General features: G+C 46.2%; 1 protein-coding gene across 1 annotated transcript in view; it reads right to left on the reverse strand.

Annotated features, from left to right (window-relative positions):
* Positions 1-16,881, reverse strand: part of nompC (no mechanoreceptor potential C) — a 76,399-nt gene that overhangs the window by 18,435 nt on the left and 41,083 nt on the right. Inside the window, exons 5-12 of the mRNA XM_075689223.1 lie at positions 8,957-9,364; positions 5,739-5,837; positions 5,558-5,656; positions 4,307-4,408; positions 1,311-1,412; positions 960-1,058; positions 466-597; positions 229-357 (exon numbers count right to left, since the gene is read on the reverse strand). Coding sequence (XP_075545338.1) covers positions 229-357; positions 466-597; positions 960-1,058; positions 1,311-1,412; positions 4,307-4,408; positions 5,558-5,656; positions 5,739-5,837; positions 8,957-9,364 — 1,170 coding nt within the window. The remainder of the gene's footprint in view (positions 1-228; positions 358-465; positions 598-959; positions 1,059-1,310; positions 1,413-4,306; positions 4,409-5,557; positions 5,657-5,738; positions 5,838-8,956; positions 9,365-16,881) is intronic.

Raw genomic sequence — 16,881 nt, forward strand, 5'->3', positions numbered from 1 at the left:
GTCTGGGCAGTGCCTAGAAGGCGTGTTTCGGACGTGGAGTCGCGAATCTGGCCTTCCTTTTTCTCAGTACTGTAACATGCCTTTCGGATGGTATACGGTTGGCTTGGCGCAAAGAACATAAACAGGTGCCCCATTCCCCAAGTAATTGTTGGACCAACTATGGTGAGGTGAACGGTCCACAATGCGTTCTCGAAGCCAACAGGAAACTGGAACGTGGGAGAGGCTTACCGTCCGTGTCTCGGCGTTCACGTCGCCGCCATGTTTGAGCAGGATCCGCATGATGTCGCGGTCCTCGGTAGCGTAGTGCTTCTGCTTCTCAGTTATGGTGGCCGCGTAGTGTAGCGAGTTTTCACCCTCCTGCGAGCCGCGCCACCAACAATTCAGTGACGCAATGTTCACGGACGCAAGGAAGGACGCAGACAACAGTGGATTAAGCGTGGCTCGAACATGCCATGACGCGCCTACCATGTTCTTCTGATTGGCCAACTTCTTTTTCTCCTCCGGGTCCGAGTTTTTCTTTTCCCAGTCTTCTAGTAGTGCTTGCACTACCGGAAAATGGCAGTTCTTGACCGCCACGTGAAGAGGACTCTCTCCGTCCTGCCACAATGAATGAATGAATCTTTCAGCCATATAACTAATTACTATCCACTCGCTCTACGAACTTTACAGCACCAGCACACAGCATGCTTTTAGCCTCTAAGTTAACTCCTCTCTACTTGGACCATCGTTAGCCATGAACCATCGGACCAATGAAAATGCACAAATTTTGAAATGACTTGTTGCTATCGATGAGTGCGTGAGAAGTATTGGCACAATACGCAAGCATCCAAGGCAGCAAGTACACTCCTCTACTTTTCCCCAAACCCTCACCACGCATTAAAACACCTTTGCAGGCACATGCACAAACATCACTGCGCGCATACAAATCCAAACTCTGGCAGGAAGGCAAGAATGCTCACCTTGTTGAGCAGGTCGGATATGGTGTTGTCTTCTAGGAGCAGCTTTGTAGTCCTCAAATGACCCTCCCGTGCAGCGAAATGCAATGGTATTTCTCCGTTCTTAAAAGAAAATAAACCGGAGGGTGGGGAGAGAATTTAGTTAGTGTGAGAATTACATGCTGTACACACTGGTTGTAAACACGCCAAACTAATATGCGTGGTCAGCGCGTGTCTACACATTTACGACGCTGGTCGTTTAAAATCACAACACACAAAGTGAGTCACAAATGACAATGGCAGCTGAAGATAGTAAATCACACCTATAGCATAAAAAAGAAAGCCGGTAAATGTGCGCCTTTCTGAGCGACCTACCGCGTCCTTTTCGTTCACGTCCGCGCCGCTCTTGATGAGCAGCTCGGCACAGTCGTCGGCGTTCTTCACGCGGGCAGCGATGTGCAGCGGTGTCTCGTTGTTCTGCAATACAAGCGCATTCTTTCATTCACATCCGCATCAGTGCACCGCCGTGACACAACCTCGCTACAACGAAGCAAGGCGAAACTAAAGTATCGGAGCTGTCGAACGATATGCGCACATAGACATTCAGATACTCGCCATCAAGCGCAGCATTAATCTATTCTATAGAATAGAATAGGACGGACGGACGGACGGACGGACGGACAGACAGACAGACAGACAGACAGATGAAACGCCATGGTTGCTCAGCGGCTATGGTGTGGGGCTGCTAAGCACGAGGTCGCGGGATCGAATCCCGGCCACGGCGACCGCATTTCGATGGGGGCGAAATGCAAAAAAAAACCCGTGTACTTAGATTTAGGTGCACGTTAAAGAACCCCAGGTGGTCAAAATTTCTGGAGTCCTCCACTACGACGTGTCTCATAACCAGAAAGTTGTTTTGGCACGTAAAACCTTATAATTTTTTTAGATAGATATTTAGATATTAATAGTAGTTGTCAGATACTTTTGTGATAGTAGGACTACTTATCTCATTACTACTACCGCTAGTATTAGCAGTTAGTACTACTACTACTGCTACTAATTTAGTAGTAACTATAGATCCGCCGCGATGGATCAGTGGCTATGGCGGTTTGTTTTTAAGCAGAAAGTCGCGGATTGTTTGATTCCTGGCCGCTGCGGCCGCATTTCGGTGTGAACGGAATGTAGAGAAATGAAAAAAAATAAATAAAAGAAAAGACGGATCGAGAATAAAAGAGCGCTCGTATGCCGTGCTGCGTGTGCAGAATTCCAGATGGTCAAACTGAACTCGAAGCCCTCTACTATACGGCGTCCCATCTCGTGACACCAAACTTCATAATTAAATTTTAGTAGTAGTAGTTGGCCATTTACGCTCTAGTAGCCGTATAAAACATGCGCACGCTTTTACAGCTACATTCACACGACGTGCCGAACGGCAGATTCAAGTCCGCAAATGAATGTGACGTGACTGAACTGCAGCAAATCGCATCACGGGCAGCGATCCTTGGTAGCCGCTGTGGGCAGCGTGATTCGGTGGCACTGAGCTACGTTACATTTGTCCGCGGAGTTAACCATCAGTTCGGTCCGTCGTGAGAATCCGGCTTGCCGTATAGTCGTTATTTCCGTTATCTCATGCTCCTCCTTCGTTTTCCATGTAGGGCCAAGAATGAACGCCTCTAGTAATGTGATCGAATAAAGAGTAATATTAGCATGCAATGTTTAAAGTACTTCGTGAAATAAAAGCGCCTAATGTAGGGCGGATTACATGTTAAAGCCCGCGAATCTTAAGTAATCGCTCTTCGACTGCTGTTTGCGAAAGTTTTTGAAAGCAGCTACAGCGCAGACGTACTACGTATAGGCTGGGGAAAAACTAAAGCGTACTTATTAGCAAAGCACACTTCTTGTCTAGTCAGTTCATAGCTCGTGCTTGTGTCATTTTCTCGCTGTGTCGGTGTTCCTACATGTTCTGTGAACATACACACGCTCCATCGATACGATGTGCGAACATACACAGGTTACAATAGTTGTATTGTCTTCTTGTGCATTGAATTTGCATTGTAGGTTGCATCGGCTCTAGCTTCGACAGCGCCGCACAGACTTAGTGAAGCGTAGTATGAATGCACTTGCCGAAGGAGGAACCAAAGCGCAGCAACCGCAGCGGAAACACGATCGACTCGAGTCGGAGTCCTGATAACGCCCACGTGCCTTATGCCGTCCAAGGCTAGCGGCGTGTCCTCCCCTGGACAGCCTCCCGAGTATCGCTGCGTCTTTCCTCAGCCAGCTGCGCCTCGTTATAGGTTAAACGGATGCGGTGGGCATTTAACGACTACAAATGGGCAGATGGGTTACCGGCATAAGCCGGCGCGCCCTATAGCCCTGTATTTACTTACTCTCTGGGATGTAAGGTGGAAATGGAAAGAAGCAGTGAATAAATGACGACAGAGTGATGCGGTTGGAGCCACTGAAACGGTTTTGAGTAGGGGCGTGCGAATATCTGAAATTTTCGAATAACGAATCGAATACTGCTCTATTCGATTCGGTCATCGAATCAAATAGTCATTATTCGTAAATGCGAGTATTTTTTGAATACTTCTCGGATATTTCAAAACATCAAATGCACCCAATTAAACATAAAAAAAAAAACTGCAGCAAAAGTAGGTGGAATTTTCACCCCCGCGGGCATGTACAGACATAAAACATGAGAACTTCCGCAATGGAGCAGGCTATGTCAATTAGGTAGCCATACTTTACAGGCTATACAGCGATCATTCGCACTTTCTGAAGAGTCCTATCTGTGCATGCGAAGAAACTATTTGTTTGCTCATAACGCTCCTTTTATGCTTTTAATAAAGAACGTGCTATGTAATGACAGAAACATGCTAGCTTTAAGAATACCAGGATTTGGACATCGTTTTATGTTAATTGTGACAATGGTTGTTGATTATTCGAAAACTACTCGATATTCGATTCAATTCGATTTGCTTCTGACACTATACTCTATCTGAATTATATTCGGTTTCAAAAATCACTATTCGCACACCCATAGTTTTGAGGCCAGATGAGTGGTTAAAAAGAAAGGTATTTCTTTGTTAGTGTGCGCTGCCTGGGAACTGACAGGCACAACGTGGCGGTCGTGCAGATAACTTATACAGACGTTCGTTACTGTTCTATGGCTGGTGCACTGACTGCGAGAAGAAAATTTTCTATGCGACAACTCCCGCGTTCCGTAATAGCTCACAGTCAATATACGCAGGCACATGACACAGCAGCATTCTGAAAGTGGTCAGGTCCTGTCCGCGGTCACTCTGTGGGCTAGATAAAAGTTCCCCACATCAAAGACGCGTCAGTAATGAAGGAGTAGGCTATATACTCACGGGTCCGGCCTTGAACTGGACCTGTGCTCCGTGCCCCAGCAGTGCCTCGACGACCAGCGCCTGACCCGCGGACACGGCAACGTGAAGGGCCGTGTGCCCGTCCTGCGTACCCACAAGGCACCACACGGTATAGGCCAGCACGGACGCGAGTCAGCATCACGGAATTTTGTCCGCAGGCAACGCCCTAAGCAATGCCCCCTTAGCGCATCTCTGCTTTGCTAAAAGCTATGTACAAACTTGGCTCTAACTTAGAACATTATATAGGTGACTACAGGTATATAGGACTTAGACTGCTGCATCTTTTTTTTTTCTTGTAAAGCAGCGTGATGGACATCTCGAGAACGCGTCAGTGGGGAGACAGAACAAACCTCGGTGAGTGGTCTCGAGCGGACAAATAAAGATGTAGAATTGGGTGTTTCTCGAGATAGCACGATTAATGACACTCATGCATTCGAAAGCATTACAAGACACCGCTACAATATGGAAAGGTAGCGCGGAATAAACATAGCGGTGATGACAGTTTTCGAGCTTTCTGTGATAAGACGCACGAAAACGGCAAATTGGGAACCCTAATTCAGGTAGATTCAACTTGGAATCACCGATGGGTTAACAGCGCATTTTGAAAACCCTGAGTTCATGTCAAGGGAGATATCCGCAGTCTCTCTGCCTCTTGAATGCAGTAACCAAGTATCAGTAGTGATTGTTAAAGGGAGTACCAGATTGTTTTATTGGTTGGAACCACTCAACCTCACCATCGCCAAGCATTTACAGGTCTGGAAGTGGTTAATGCAGACAATCGCTATATCTTATTCTGACAGAAAAAAACGAAAAAAAAAACGATAGTGAAAGTCCATAAATACAAGTAAGAAAACTTGCCGCAAGAAACACGTAACAGATTATTTTTCCTTTTTCTAATACAAGAAAGCTTACTAGTTGACAATATTCTCACATAAATGTCGCCCTTGACGACTTATATTACACGGTACGATATCGCTTGCCTGAATATTTCAAACAAGCAAAGAAAATCCTACCTTCCTGCCCTTGGTGTTCGAGTAACACCACACTATGCGATCACAAGTTTTTCAAGCCACGTACTGCCCACAGACTTTTTCAGGTAATAGTTCTTTAACAGAATATATTATAAAGAAAAGCTTTATATAGATTCTTGCGCCTAACTTACGTTTAGCGCAAATAAAACCACGGACACAAGGAAGACAGACAAGGACAAGCGCTTGTCCTTGTCTAACTTACGTTCGTCTTGACGTCTACGTGTTCCCCTTTTTGTAGCAGCGTCCTGACGATGTCCACGTAGCCCTTCTGTGCCGCTGTGTGAATACACTTGGCTCCAGCCTACGAAAAGAGCCGTTCGTTGCGTCAATTTTCTGGATTGCTTGAAAAAATAAAAGAAAGCGTTTTACGGTTCTTGCTTCACCTTGTTCGACATGTGCAACGGGACGCCTTTCTTCATGAAGACCATGGCCGTTTCCGGCCTTCCAGCTTCAGCAGCAATGTGCATCAAGGTGCTCCCATCCTGTAGAAGGAAAGGACCTATTAACGTAAATATTAAATATTAACAACGACCTGATGCCGCACAATGCAAGAAGAATATGTCGCTCACTAGATTGCCCTGTTGGTGCGCAACTAGCGAGTACTTTTTCTAGGTTGGTAATGCTTACACTTGAATTCGTACTCACAACGTCGTTCGCAGTTGTGGTAATGCAATATTTTGCGTCCCTCTAATACTTTTTTGATTGCGTGCTCTTTGTAGAGGAAAGTTGATACCGTCACGACGCTCTGTGCACTTTTCTGTGAATTAGTATTTATACACTCAAAGGAATTTTGTCGATGACGTCACCGGAAATACGTACTGTTGGGAGCAAATATTTAGAGACCAGGGCATCAGCAAAAAGTTTAACGTTTCCTTTAGCACAGCCGTGTAACATGGAGTTTTGTCAACACCTTGCACTAGTCGAACGCACACGCGTACTGTTTACCAGATTTGATTTCAGCCACAATGCAGTGGAAAAAAGAATGTTTTTTTTTTCGCAGTATTTTTGGACTCTAAAACTATTGCTCAGCACTTTAGGCTCTGGGCGCCTGATGGTGTTAAGCACGTCTATCTGCAGTCTGGTCGGGAGCCGTTTGCAGGATTGGCTTTCTTGTTGCTCTTAGGCGACGGTACGTTATCCCTGACCTTCTGCTCCCGTCATGCCGAAGAAGCAAGGTGAAGCCCAAGCCAGCGAAAGATAACTTCACCATTGCATGTTGAAACGAGGCTGACGTCACGGACCACGAGACCCTGAACTACATAAAAGTGAGAGCCAAGGAATGCCGCCTTGCAGTCTGGCGGAGCACCGTTTGCAGGACTGACTTTCTTGTTGCTCTTAGGGAAGATCACTTTTACTGTAGCAGAAGCCATTTTTATGCACTGCGCTCTATTAGGCTGCCCAAAGAGTGTTCAGACATGGCGTCGCATCAGTTCTATTGTTGTTCGAAGGCTATTAAAAACTTCGAGATTCTGTTGAAACCGCTGAACAATAAGAAGTACATGGCATACCAGAGTCACCTAACCAAGGACTCTATCGTATCTTGACAGAATTTAACACGAAGATGCAACTTCCTGCTCCAGGTCGACATGATTTCGAAGCTGTGCATCAATTGAAAGCGTGACCGGATAAGATCGCACCGAGTATTGTCCTGTTTGTCGCTCAAGCTCGTAGAGATAAATAGCTGGCAAAGTGCCCTGCCCCCGCAGTGAGCGTATATTCGTACATAAAAATCTGACAAAGGTTCAAAGATAATTGTTTTGGCAGTGCCGCCAGCCTGCCACGCAGCGAGGGTACAAGTATGTCTGCATTAGAAATTGCAGAATATTGGTCAGGATAGCACAAGGCGCTCAGGTAGTTAAAATCGGTACTGAAAGAGATCTCCTAAAGCTAACATGAGTACGTGTTTCAATTCGTTTTCACAGCGGAGAGCTGAAGCAAAGTTAAACCCAGAGCTCTCCTTACTTCATGTGAACATACGAAGTCCAACAGGCATTGGGATGAATTGGGCATGTTAATAGTTCACTAGTTCCTAATGAACTTATAGTGCTAACAGAAGTTAACATAGCAATGTCAAGACAGAATGTTTATCATCTGTCTGGTTATTCACAGTACGCACTATGTCGGGGCGCACTATGGTGTACGCACTATGGTGTTCGTCAAGGATGTACGGCTGTCTAGTATGATAAATGTAACATTTGATCACGCTGAAGTGGTCGCTGTATTTTTGTGCAAAATAAACAGATTATACCCTTTGTGCAAGCCTCTGAATACAGGCTCCCGAATAAGAATGTACGTATTTTTTAAATGAATTATGTCACTTTTTTCACAGATACATGAATGAAAAGAAGCTGGTCGTTATTGGAGATCATAATACTGACATTAGGCTAGAGATGAAAAAGCCCGTCAGAGACTACCTTAATTTTTTGGCAGTATTTGGACTTCAAATGTTATTTATGATTACAGTAGAGAGCGTCATTTAGGTACCAGCATTACAAGGTCATACATTGATTATGTTATTGTTGGTGTAGAAAGCCAACGAAATATTTCGTGTGTCGTAAAGCAGAAGCTTGCGGATCACTGTCTTAGATCTATTGTAATGATGTCCGACAGAAACAACAAAACTGACGATCCCACTATTACTAAACCTATTTAGATAACAAGAAAAGATGGAGGACGATTAAGCTTCGCCTTTAAGAGGAAGCTTTAACTCGGGCCCAACTCCGACGCGGCCCATTCAAAATACATGTAAAAACGCAAAAACGTTTTTATAAATAACCCCTGGACCAATATTAATGAAATTTGTTGCATTTGAGAGAGAAAGTTAAATTCTGGCGGCTGTTGGAAGCAGAATTTTGATTTAGGGTTTGAATTTTGTTCACAAGGTTTTCAAAAATTTTGAAGTTTGAAAAAAAAATAGAAGCACGAAGTTTACAAATTTATAGCTCTGCATCAAGAACAGCTATCGCGGTTATGTAGACGACATCCATATCATTCAAAGCGGACAAATTTTATGTCATTTTGCATCTTACGTGAATTCGTTACGTTGTTTACGAGGGTTCTGTAAAATTTGTAATTACATAGTAATAATTTTTTTGAGATTCATGTGTAAGAAGTCAAATTTGTCCGCTTTAGATGTGCTATCAGATACAATTCACAGAATTGCGATATCATTTTTTCTTGATGAATTACGAAATTGTAAACTTCATAGTTCCGTTTTTTGAAACTTTTCGATTTTTGCCAATGTTTAATAAAAAATTCACGATCTACCTCGAAAATGCGAGACCAACAATCACTAGATTCTAAGTTTTTCTTTTAAACGCAACAAACCTCGTCAAATTTGGTGCAGTGTTTGCTGAGAAAAACGAATTCTCCTTTTACATGTATTCAGATAGGAGCACCCGAGCTAAAGCTTCCTCTTAAGAGGAAGCTTTAGCTCAAGTGCTTTAGCTCAAGTGCTTTAGCTCCTTACAATCAAGACGCGCTTGTAAGCAATCCAGAGCAAGCTGGAGGACAGGCCTGTCGCCACGCAAAAGACAAATTTGTCAAGGAACGCGGCGTGTTCAAGCACTGCACATGCACGCATGCACGAGCGCAAACCCACCTTGGTGCGGTGGTGCACAGACGCCTTGTACTTGTCGATGAGGAGCTCGACAACGCCCACGTGACCCAGCTGCGTGGCGATGTGCAACGGCGTGCGGTCCTCGCGGTCGATGAGGTTCGGGTTGGCTCCCGCGTGGTGGAACAGCTTGACGGCCTGCTCGTCCCCTTCGCGGGCGGCAACGTGCAGCGGGGTCTGACCCTCGGCGTTCTGGTGGTTCACGGGGCTCTGGCACTCGACCAGGAAGCGCATGATGTCCAGGTCCCGGCGCCGCGCCGCCAGGTGCAGCGCCGTGTTGCCCGTGGCCGGGTGCACGTAGCAGACCTGCTCGCGCGTCATGGCGCCCAGCAGGTCCCGGCACACGCCGTGGTTGCCCGCTTCCACGGCCAGGAACAGAGGGATGTTGCCGTCCTGCGCGCGGCGAACGCCGGGAGAAGAGAGAACGAGCAGGTCGCGGGGATTGGTTTGTTTCGAGCGTCGCCACGGACTCGCGAGCCACGTCCTTGTCTAGTGTGTGGTTGGCAGCCGGCAGCAGCGCGGTGACTCTAGTTTGCACTCTATAGCGTACACACGATTTTCGCTGAACAAGAGGCTGCATGAGTGTCAGAGTGGGCCGTTTTCGAAGGCGAGTGCAGTGATTCATAGCAAGGAGAAACGGTAGGAAGACCGCGTTAAAACAAATTGGGGTCGTTCTGAAAATAAAGTGTGTGACGCTCCTACAAGATGGCCTCACCTAATTTTTGTAGCTTTATGAACATTAATGTCTCGCCTCCTCTCTCACAGCCTCCATGTATAGACCATCCTTATTTTATTTCATAGACATTGTCACGCTGCTAATGGCATCCCTTCCTTTTCCTTTGATGTTGGCCCACTGATGCATTGTCGAACACGTTCGCAAAAACTAATCGACTGCTCGCAAATTAGACATAACACAGCCCGTTTGACTGTAGAATAATAATATTAATAATAATGAAAGGATGCGCGTTGTCGACTGAATGGTGCAATTTGCAGGGCCAAAGAAGAATGCCTGCACTTCTATTAAAGAGTTCAAGATGGCCGTCTGCCGAAGAAACAGCCTATATATATGTAGCTTCTCCGCGAGGAACCAATGTCAACCGGGTGGCTGAGAGAACGCCATGGTACAGCATGCTTTTTGGCGTGAGGATATCAAGTGTACTTAAATTTCTTCGGTTGCGGAGACATTGCGCGAGGAAAAGGCAGGAAATGGAGTGTACTGCGCAAGAAATGTGTAGCCTCTTTTTTTCCCCGCTACTCACTACGTTCTGTAATGCACCCGCTCTTTCTCTCTCGTTTTTTAAACACTTACAGATTACATTCAGACGGTTTGATTGCTGAATTACGCGTAATTTGCTAGCACATTTTTTAAATTTTACAGTATATTTCAATTTTATGTCTTGTCCTCGAAACATATTATTCTTGACCTGTCAATAGTAGTGGATACGTGCCATAGTTGAGGATCAATTTCATCACCATCGCTACCCCTCCAGCCAGAATTTCAAGCCTCCACGTTGATTCTTCGAAGAGGTATTTCCGCTTGCCGTGGTAAGTGTTGCTTTTTTTTTCATGGGGATCATGACGTGACAGTCAGGAGGTGAAGCCTCGCGTTTCACTCAAATGGGAACCCAGCCTACCATGTATGCTCTCGTCTTCAGAATTTCGCATAACCACTAGTGCTAGCGGAAGGAAGGAAAAAGTGGAGAAGGAAAGGCAGGGAGGTTAGCCAGTTTAGCTCAGTTTAGCCAGTTTAGCCACGGAGGCATTGGGTATGTGTCGCTCTTCAATGAACCTCTCACCAACTTTGGTTGCTGAGTATGTGCCACTGAATGTGCAGCCAAGCGAGGGAACAATTCCTAGCGTTCGGAGGTACCGGCGCGCCACGCTTCTCGTCTCGGAGGCCACGCGCAGACTTCAAGGCAGCGCCCTTGTAGATAATGGTGGGTGTCCAGGAGCCCGGTTGCCAGATTTCTAAGCATTCGCAAGCATCGGCGCGCCGTGCATTTCGGACGCCACGCGCAGGCTTCGTGGCGTCGCTGCTAGATGGCACTGTGTTCTTAAGGAAGCACGAAAGAGGAGTCCCGCTACAGTGCACGCCTCATACATAACTAGTTTCGACGGTGGCAATAAATTGTGTCGCTATATTGACTCAATGCTAAACTCATTGCCGTAGACAGTCATCGTGGGATGGGTTCTGCCGCAATTTTTTGCTGCCAAAGAGTGGCCCATGCCCAGCGGCACATACCCAGGGACCCAAGTTGGCGTGAAAAAGGCTCATTGAAGAGTGATACCCAGTGTGACATACACCCAGTGTGACATACGTACCCAGTGTGACATACAAAGTGATTCATTTTGGTCCGACGGTTGGTTCCGAGACTGGTTCATTTAGCACAGCAGCCTGGTGTTGTACCCATTAGACCGTGGGCTATCCGATGACCCAAGTTGTCGTAAAAGGGGGTCACTGAGTATGGGCCACTGCACATAGCCAGTGACCAAAGGTAGCGTGAAAGAGGTTCCTTAAAGAGCGGCGCGTAACCAGTGTCACACACTCAGTGTCGCATCTCAGTTGGTCCGACGGTTGGTTCCGAAACTGGTTCCCTACAGCAGCACGATGCTCTACCCGTTATACCAGTGACCCAAGTTGGAGAGTTAGATACGAAAAAACATGCAGACAGAGAGACATATCGCAAGCTGGATGAAGCTCCCAAAGAAAACTTGCTGATGATTTTTAGAACGAAGAGTCTTTGCTGGTTTTCTATTGAGTAAGGGGAGAGCTAGAAACATGAAGGAAATTCAATATTAAGTGTCGAATCAAAGCAGAAAACGCCACTTGTATGATGCCATGCCAAAGCAAGGCACCTCAAGTTCAGAGCCTTATGGGGTCGTATTAATTTACCTCCTCTGAGCTTTAACCAAAGAAGCACAAAGAAGGTGCTTTAATTACCATGCGCATTTCTTGGCTCCAGGGGTTTCGACATTGGATAATACATCCGCGTTGCAACATCGTGTCATATATCAACATTGTCACCATGCAGCCACGCATTCATGTACAGTCATGTACAGTAATTTTGGAGATTGTCGCTTCGGATATCTGTACAAATTGACCGCCTTGTATCAGTGTAACTCAATATGGGCAGTATTTCCAACAAATGAAATTTCAGACGGCCGCCCGAATTTCAACAACTTTCATTCGGCAACGTTGAGAGTTTACGCCCTTTTATTAACATACGTATTTACGGCACTTGGTCGCAACGTCTTTGCTACGTTATGACAGAAATTTGATCAGGATACGAACACTCCTGTAACGCAGCAGGCAATTTGCGAATAAGTGTCGTAAATGCGCGCGTTGTTTAAAGGGCCTGACCTCGATGTTGCTAATGGAAAGTTGTTGAAATTCAGGCAGCCTTTCTGAAATATGATTTTTAAAAATGCTGCCAGTTGAGTCACGCTAGTGCATTACCGTGAAGTTCGACAAGTTGGCCACGTGGGCACATGTCCAAATTTCCTGGGCATAGGTTCACTGGCTCATCACGAACAACCTCTTGTAGCGCAGGTCTCCACAGGCCGGTTTGACTTGACTGCTAGCGGCGTTCGGCTTGCTTCTTCGTCAACCATGGCTCCTCCCTCCATGTCGTTGGTGCGCTGTCTGCTGATGGGCGCGCTGCTCGCGGGGCAGGGCGGTGTACTGACTTCGGCCAGCTCGGACGGTATGTCCGAGTGTGGTAATATCTGCGGCGGCTTCGTGCAGCTCATGTGCGTGGCCGAGTGTCATTGCGTGTTCTACCCCAGCAGCGACTTCGGCCTTTGCCTACCGCTCATATTCAACGAGACGAACCTGCCTGAATTGAAGTTCTTCTGAGAGGCCACCGCTCTTTCCCCAAAAATGAACTTTGTGTCACGACATTCCTTTGTTCTTCCTTCCTTCACTCATCACAACGCTTTCATCGCGGTTTCCGCTTCGAGAACATGCCATCCTGTTGACTTTTGTGGCGGAGAAATGCAGTGGTTGTGTTTTAACTGTTTTCTTTTAATATACCCGGTGTTTCTTTCTCTCGCGGAACACACTTAAAAAACGGAACAGTCATATATGGAACTTTATCGTTCTTTAATGTAGTCGACGTGGCTAGGCGCACATTAGCAGCCAGAAAAACAATTCGATACTAATTTCTGTAATTAACTAAAATACGCTAATTAACACTTCTTGGTAGCTTATGCTCAGATGGTTTGACTACTGAATCACGCGTTATTTCCTAGCACCTTGCTAGCACTATTACTTTGAAAGTTTTCTTTGTATAGCATTTCTCGATTTTATTTCGCGTTATGGGAACGCTTGATTCTTGACCTATAGCAACTGTAGTGGGTACATGTCATAGCGGAGGATTATTGTCATCACCATCATCTACCCGCCAGCGAGAATTCCAAGCACACACGTTGATTCTTCCAACGTTTTGTTTCCTCTTGTCGTGGTAAGTGTTGCCGCCCCCCCTCCCCTACCTTTTTTTTCTCATGGTGATCATGATGTGAGCGACAAAAGGTGGAACGTCGCGCCCCTCTCAAATGAACCCAGTCTGCTATGTTAACTCTCGTCTCAAGAATTTCGCCTATCCGCTAGTGCTAGCGGTGAGCTTCATATCGCCAGCATGCTCCTAGACCAAGCACGATCAAGCAAACAACGTTCTACGAATTTCGCGACACTTGAAACGCCTGCTCCCAAGTAGTGACCATGCACTCGCGAACACCTACGACGCGTGACTAATAAAAGGATTTTCGAGAACGTCCAACATCTACACGAAACCGATCGACTCGAAAATGCAAACGAGGAGGAGGCTACCTGCTGACAAAAAAGAAAGAAGCGGATGAAGAGAAAGAAAGAGAAAGAAGGAACTGAGAAAGAGGCTGCTTTATGCATAACGCCGCCGAATCCTGCTGACTTGTCGTGTTGAGCGCATGTACGATACGTGCATAATTACCTATCGGCATACTAGAATTCGTGAAACAAGATGACCAGCAACGCAAGCCAGCTTTTTCTGCACGTGCAAATCGCGTGTGCAATAACCGGCTTTAGGGAGTGCGTTGTAAAGCGAAACACGGGCCGGAAATGTTTAGAACGCACGACTTTGTTGGTTTTCTCTTCAGTAAAAGAGGAATGCGAAAGATGGAGGAATACCAATATTAAGTGTCGTATTGCAGCGCAAAAGACCACGTGTATGACGGCTATTATTGGACTGCATTTACGCCAGACAACATTTATTGGATTGCCATTTATGTCATAACGCTCCTGCCATTTATGCCAGGAGCGTTATGGGGTGGTTTAGTTGACATTTTTTATGATTTCACTAAGGCAGAAATAAAAAAAAGATAAGCTGCTTTAGTTACACTGTGGATTCCTTTGATTCAGGGGCTTGCGACATTCTCGGATTATAAAATCACGTTGCAACGTTGCGTCTTACGGCTATACTTCACCGTCCACGCATGCACTTTGCTCGCGCCTCAGTCGGTTCACTGGCCCGTTGCGAACTATATCTCTCGTACGCTTCCAGGCGCAGGTCTTCACAGGCCGGTTTGACTTGACTGCTAGCAGCGTTCTGCTTGCTTCTTCGTCCACCATGGCTCCTCCTTCCATGTCGTTGGTGCGCTGTCTGCTGATGGCCGCGCTGCTCGCGGGGCAGGGCGGTGTCGTGACCTCGTTAACCCCCGACGGTCTGGTCGAGTGCGGTCGTAACTGCGGTGGCTTCGTAGGCTACATGTGCGTGGCTGAGTGTCACTGCGTCTTCTACCCAGCCAGCGACTACGGCGTTTGCCTGGGGCACATGTTCAACGAGAGCTACCTGCCTGAAGTGATGTTCTGAGGGGGCACCGAGGCTCTTGCTCCAAAAATAAACTTCGTATAACAACATTATTATGTTCTTTCTTCACTCATAATCATGCATTTATCGCGGTTTCAGCTTTGCATGCATGTCGTCCTGCGGCATTTTGCCAGTGAGAATGTCAGCAGTTGTGTGTTAACTGATTTCTTAGGTATCTATAGCAGGTGGTTCTTGCTATCTTTTTCATTGCGGGACATAAAATAATGTTTTTACATATAATCTACGTGGCTAGGCAAACATTAAAACAGCAAAAAAGACATTTCTACTATAATTTTGGTGGTTAGCTAACATATGGTAACACTGTTGGTTACTTAAATTCAGATGGTTTGACTACTGAAATGCGTGTTATTTACTGGCACCTTTTTAGCACCCTTGCTAAAAAGGTGCTGCACAGTAAATTGAACAGGCCTCAAGCAATGACACTGAGACTCTTGCAAGTCGGGGCATACCCTAGCCCCGCCCTTTTACGTCAGACACCTTGCACGTCAGACACCTTGCAGATACGTCAGACACCTTGCACCATTTGCTCAGACTTTGCCACCTTAGATCATATGCTCTGGCGGTGCCCCGCGTTGCGGGGCGACGAAGATCTTACGTCGTCCAAGTGGGAGGCTGCCCTTCGCCCTCCCAATTTTAAGTACCAACTATGGGCAGTCCAACGGGACCGCGACGTGGTGGAGAGGCTAGGTCTTTCTTTTAACGAAAAACTGTCTTTTCTAACCCACCCGTTTGTTTCTGACTGTGGCGGAAAGAGAAGTTTAATAGACTTAACATCACATATTGAATCGAGAGAGGTCAGCAATTCGTGACAGTGACATGACAAGAGACACGAAAACAGAGTTCCTAAAGGCTACTAATAGAAATGAACATACTACAAAAGTTCATATTGCACACTAGAGCTTGAAGGATAGTCCAGGAATAGAATGGTTACCGGCACTCACAGAATTTTCAAGGACTGCAAACGAAGAAAGCCGTCGCGAACGCAAAAGTGGTGTGCAGTACACAAGTCCCTCTAATACTGCAGCATGAGCAACGGCCCACGATTGTTCCCAATTGTCACAAAGCGGGTTAACCAACGTCGAAGAAACTCTTCCTTCCCGAGAACCACAAGTTTGCTGTTCAAATATCCAATGATACGCGCAAGCAGCCGCAACAGCAAGGGGTACGTGGCCCTTTGTGGTCGTCCTCTCAAAGCTGCAGAACCAGATCCCTCTTTCCAGATCGCAAATGCCCCAACAGACAAGAGTAAGTCAATAAACCGATTCCGCGCACTGCTACGTGCGTTGAGCGACCCGAGAAAAAGCGGTTCAAAAGGCGCCGCAATGTTGATGCGACTACACAACCGAATAAAGCTTATCTGACCATGGCTGCTGTCTTGACGAATATCTTCCGCGCAGAACAGCACTAGTATACCACCTTAACTACCGTTACGGATGTCCAGGCTGATTTCTTTGTTTCCTGCGAAATTACTTGGGACAAAACAAATGACGCTTAAATATCCTCAGTGCAACAAATATGCGTCACCAAGAGCACATTTCTTTAAATACAAGAAACCTTTCTAAACTTTTTATACCTACTTTCCCAACCATTTGGCCCCAATCACACGTATAGTCCAACCGCGCTAAAGCCAACTATAGCTCTTTGACATGATCGTCGCGTTTTCCTGATTATGATTTCCGTATTGTGATGCACAAACACAACGGAGGAATTGACCAAGAAGCAGGCAGCAGTGCGTTTAAAATAAATAAGAAGAAGTGAAGAGAATACGAGCCAATGTAAAAGTTTTCAGACTGCGTAGCAGGAGTGCGCGAGAGCACATAAGCGCGCGCCGGTTTACCTCGCGCCAAAGACGCGGGAATGAAACGGACACATTTATAGCATCTCATTAACCTTAACAAAATTAAGTGATGTGATTTTACGTGTCAAAACCACTATCTGATGATGAGGCACGCCGTAGTGGGGGACTCCGGAAATTTGGACCACCTGGGGTTCTTTGACGTGCACCTAAATATAACCACACGGGTGTTTTCGCACAAACCCTCTGCC

Source organism: Dermacentor variabilis, chromosome 4 (assembly GCF_050947875.1).
Source record: "Dermacentor variabilis isolate Ectoservices chromosome 4, ASM5094787v1, whole genome shotgun sequence".
Taxonomy (NCBI): domain Eukaryota; kingdom Metazoa; phylum Arthropoda; class Arachnida; order Ixodida; family Ixodidae; genus Dermacentor; species Dermacentor variabilis.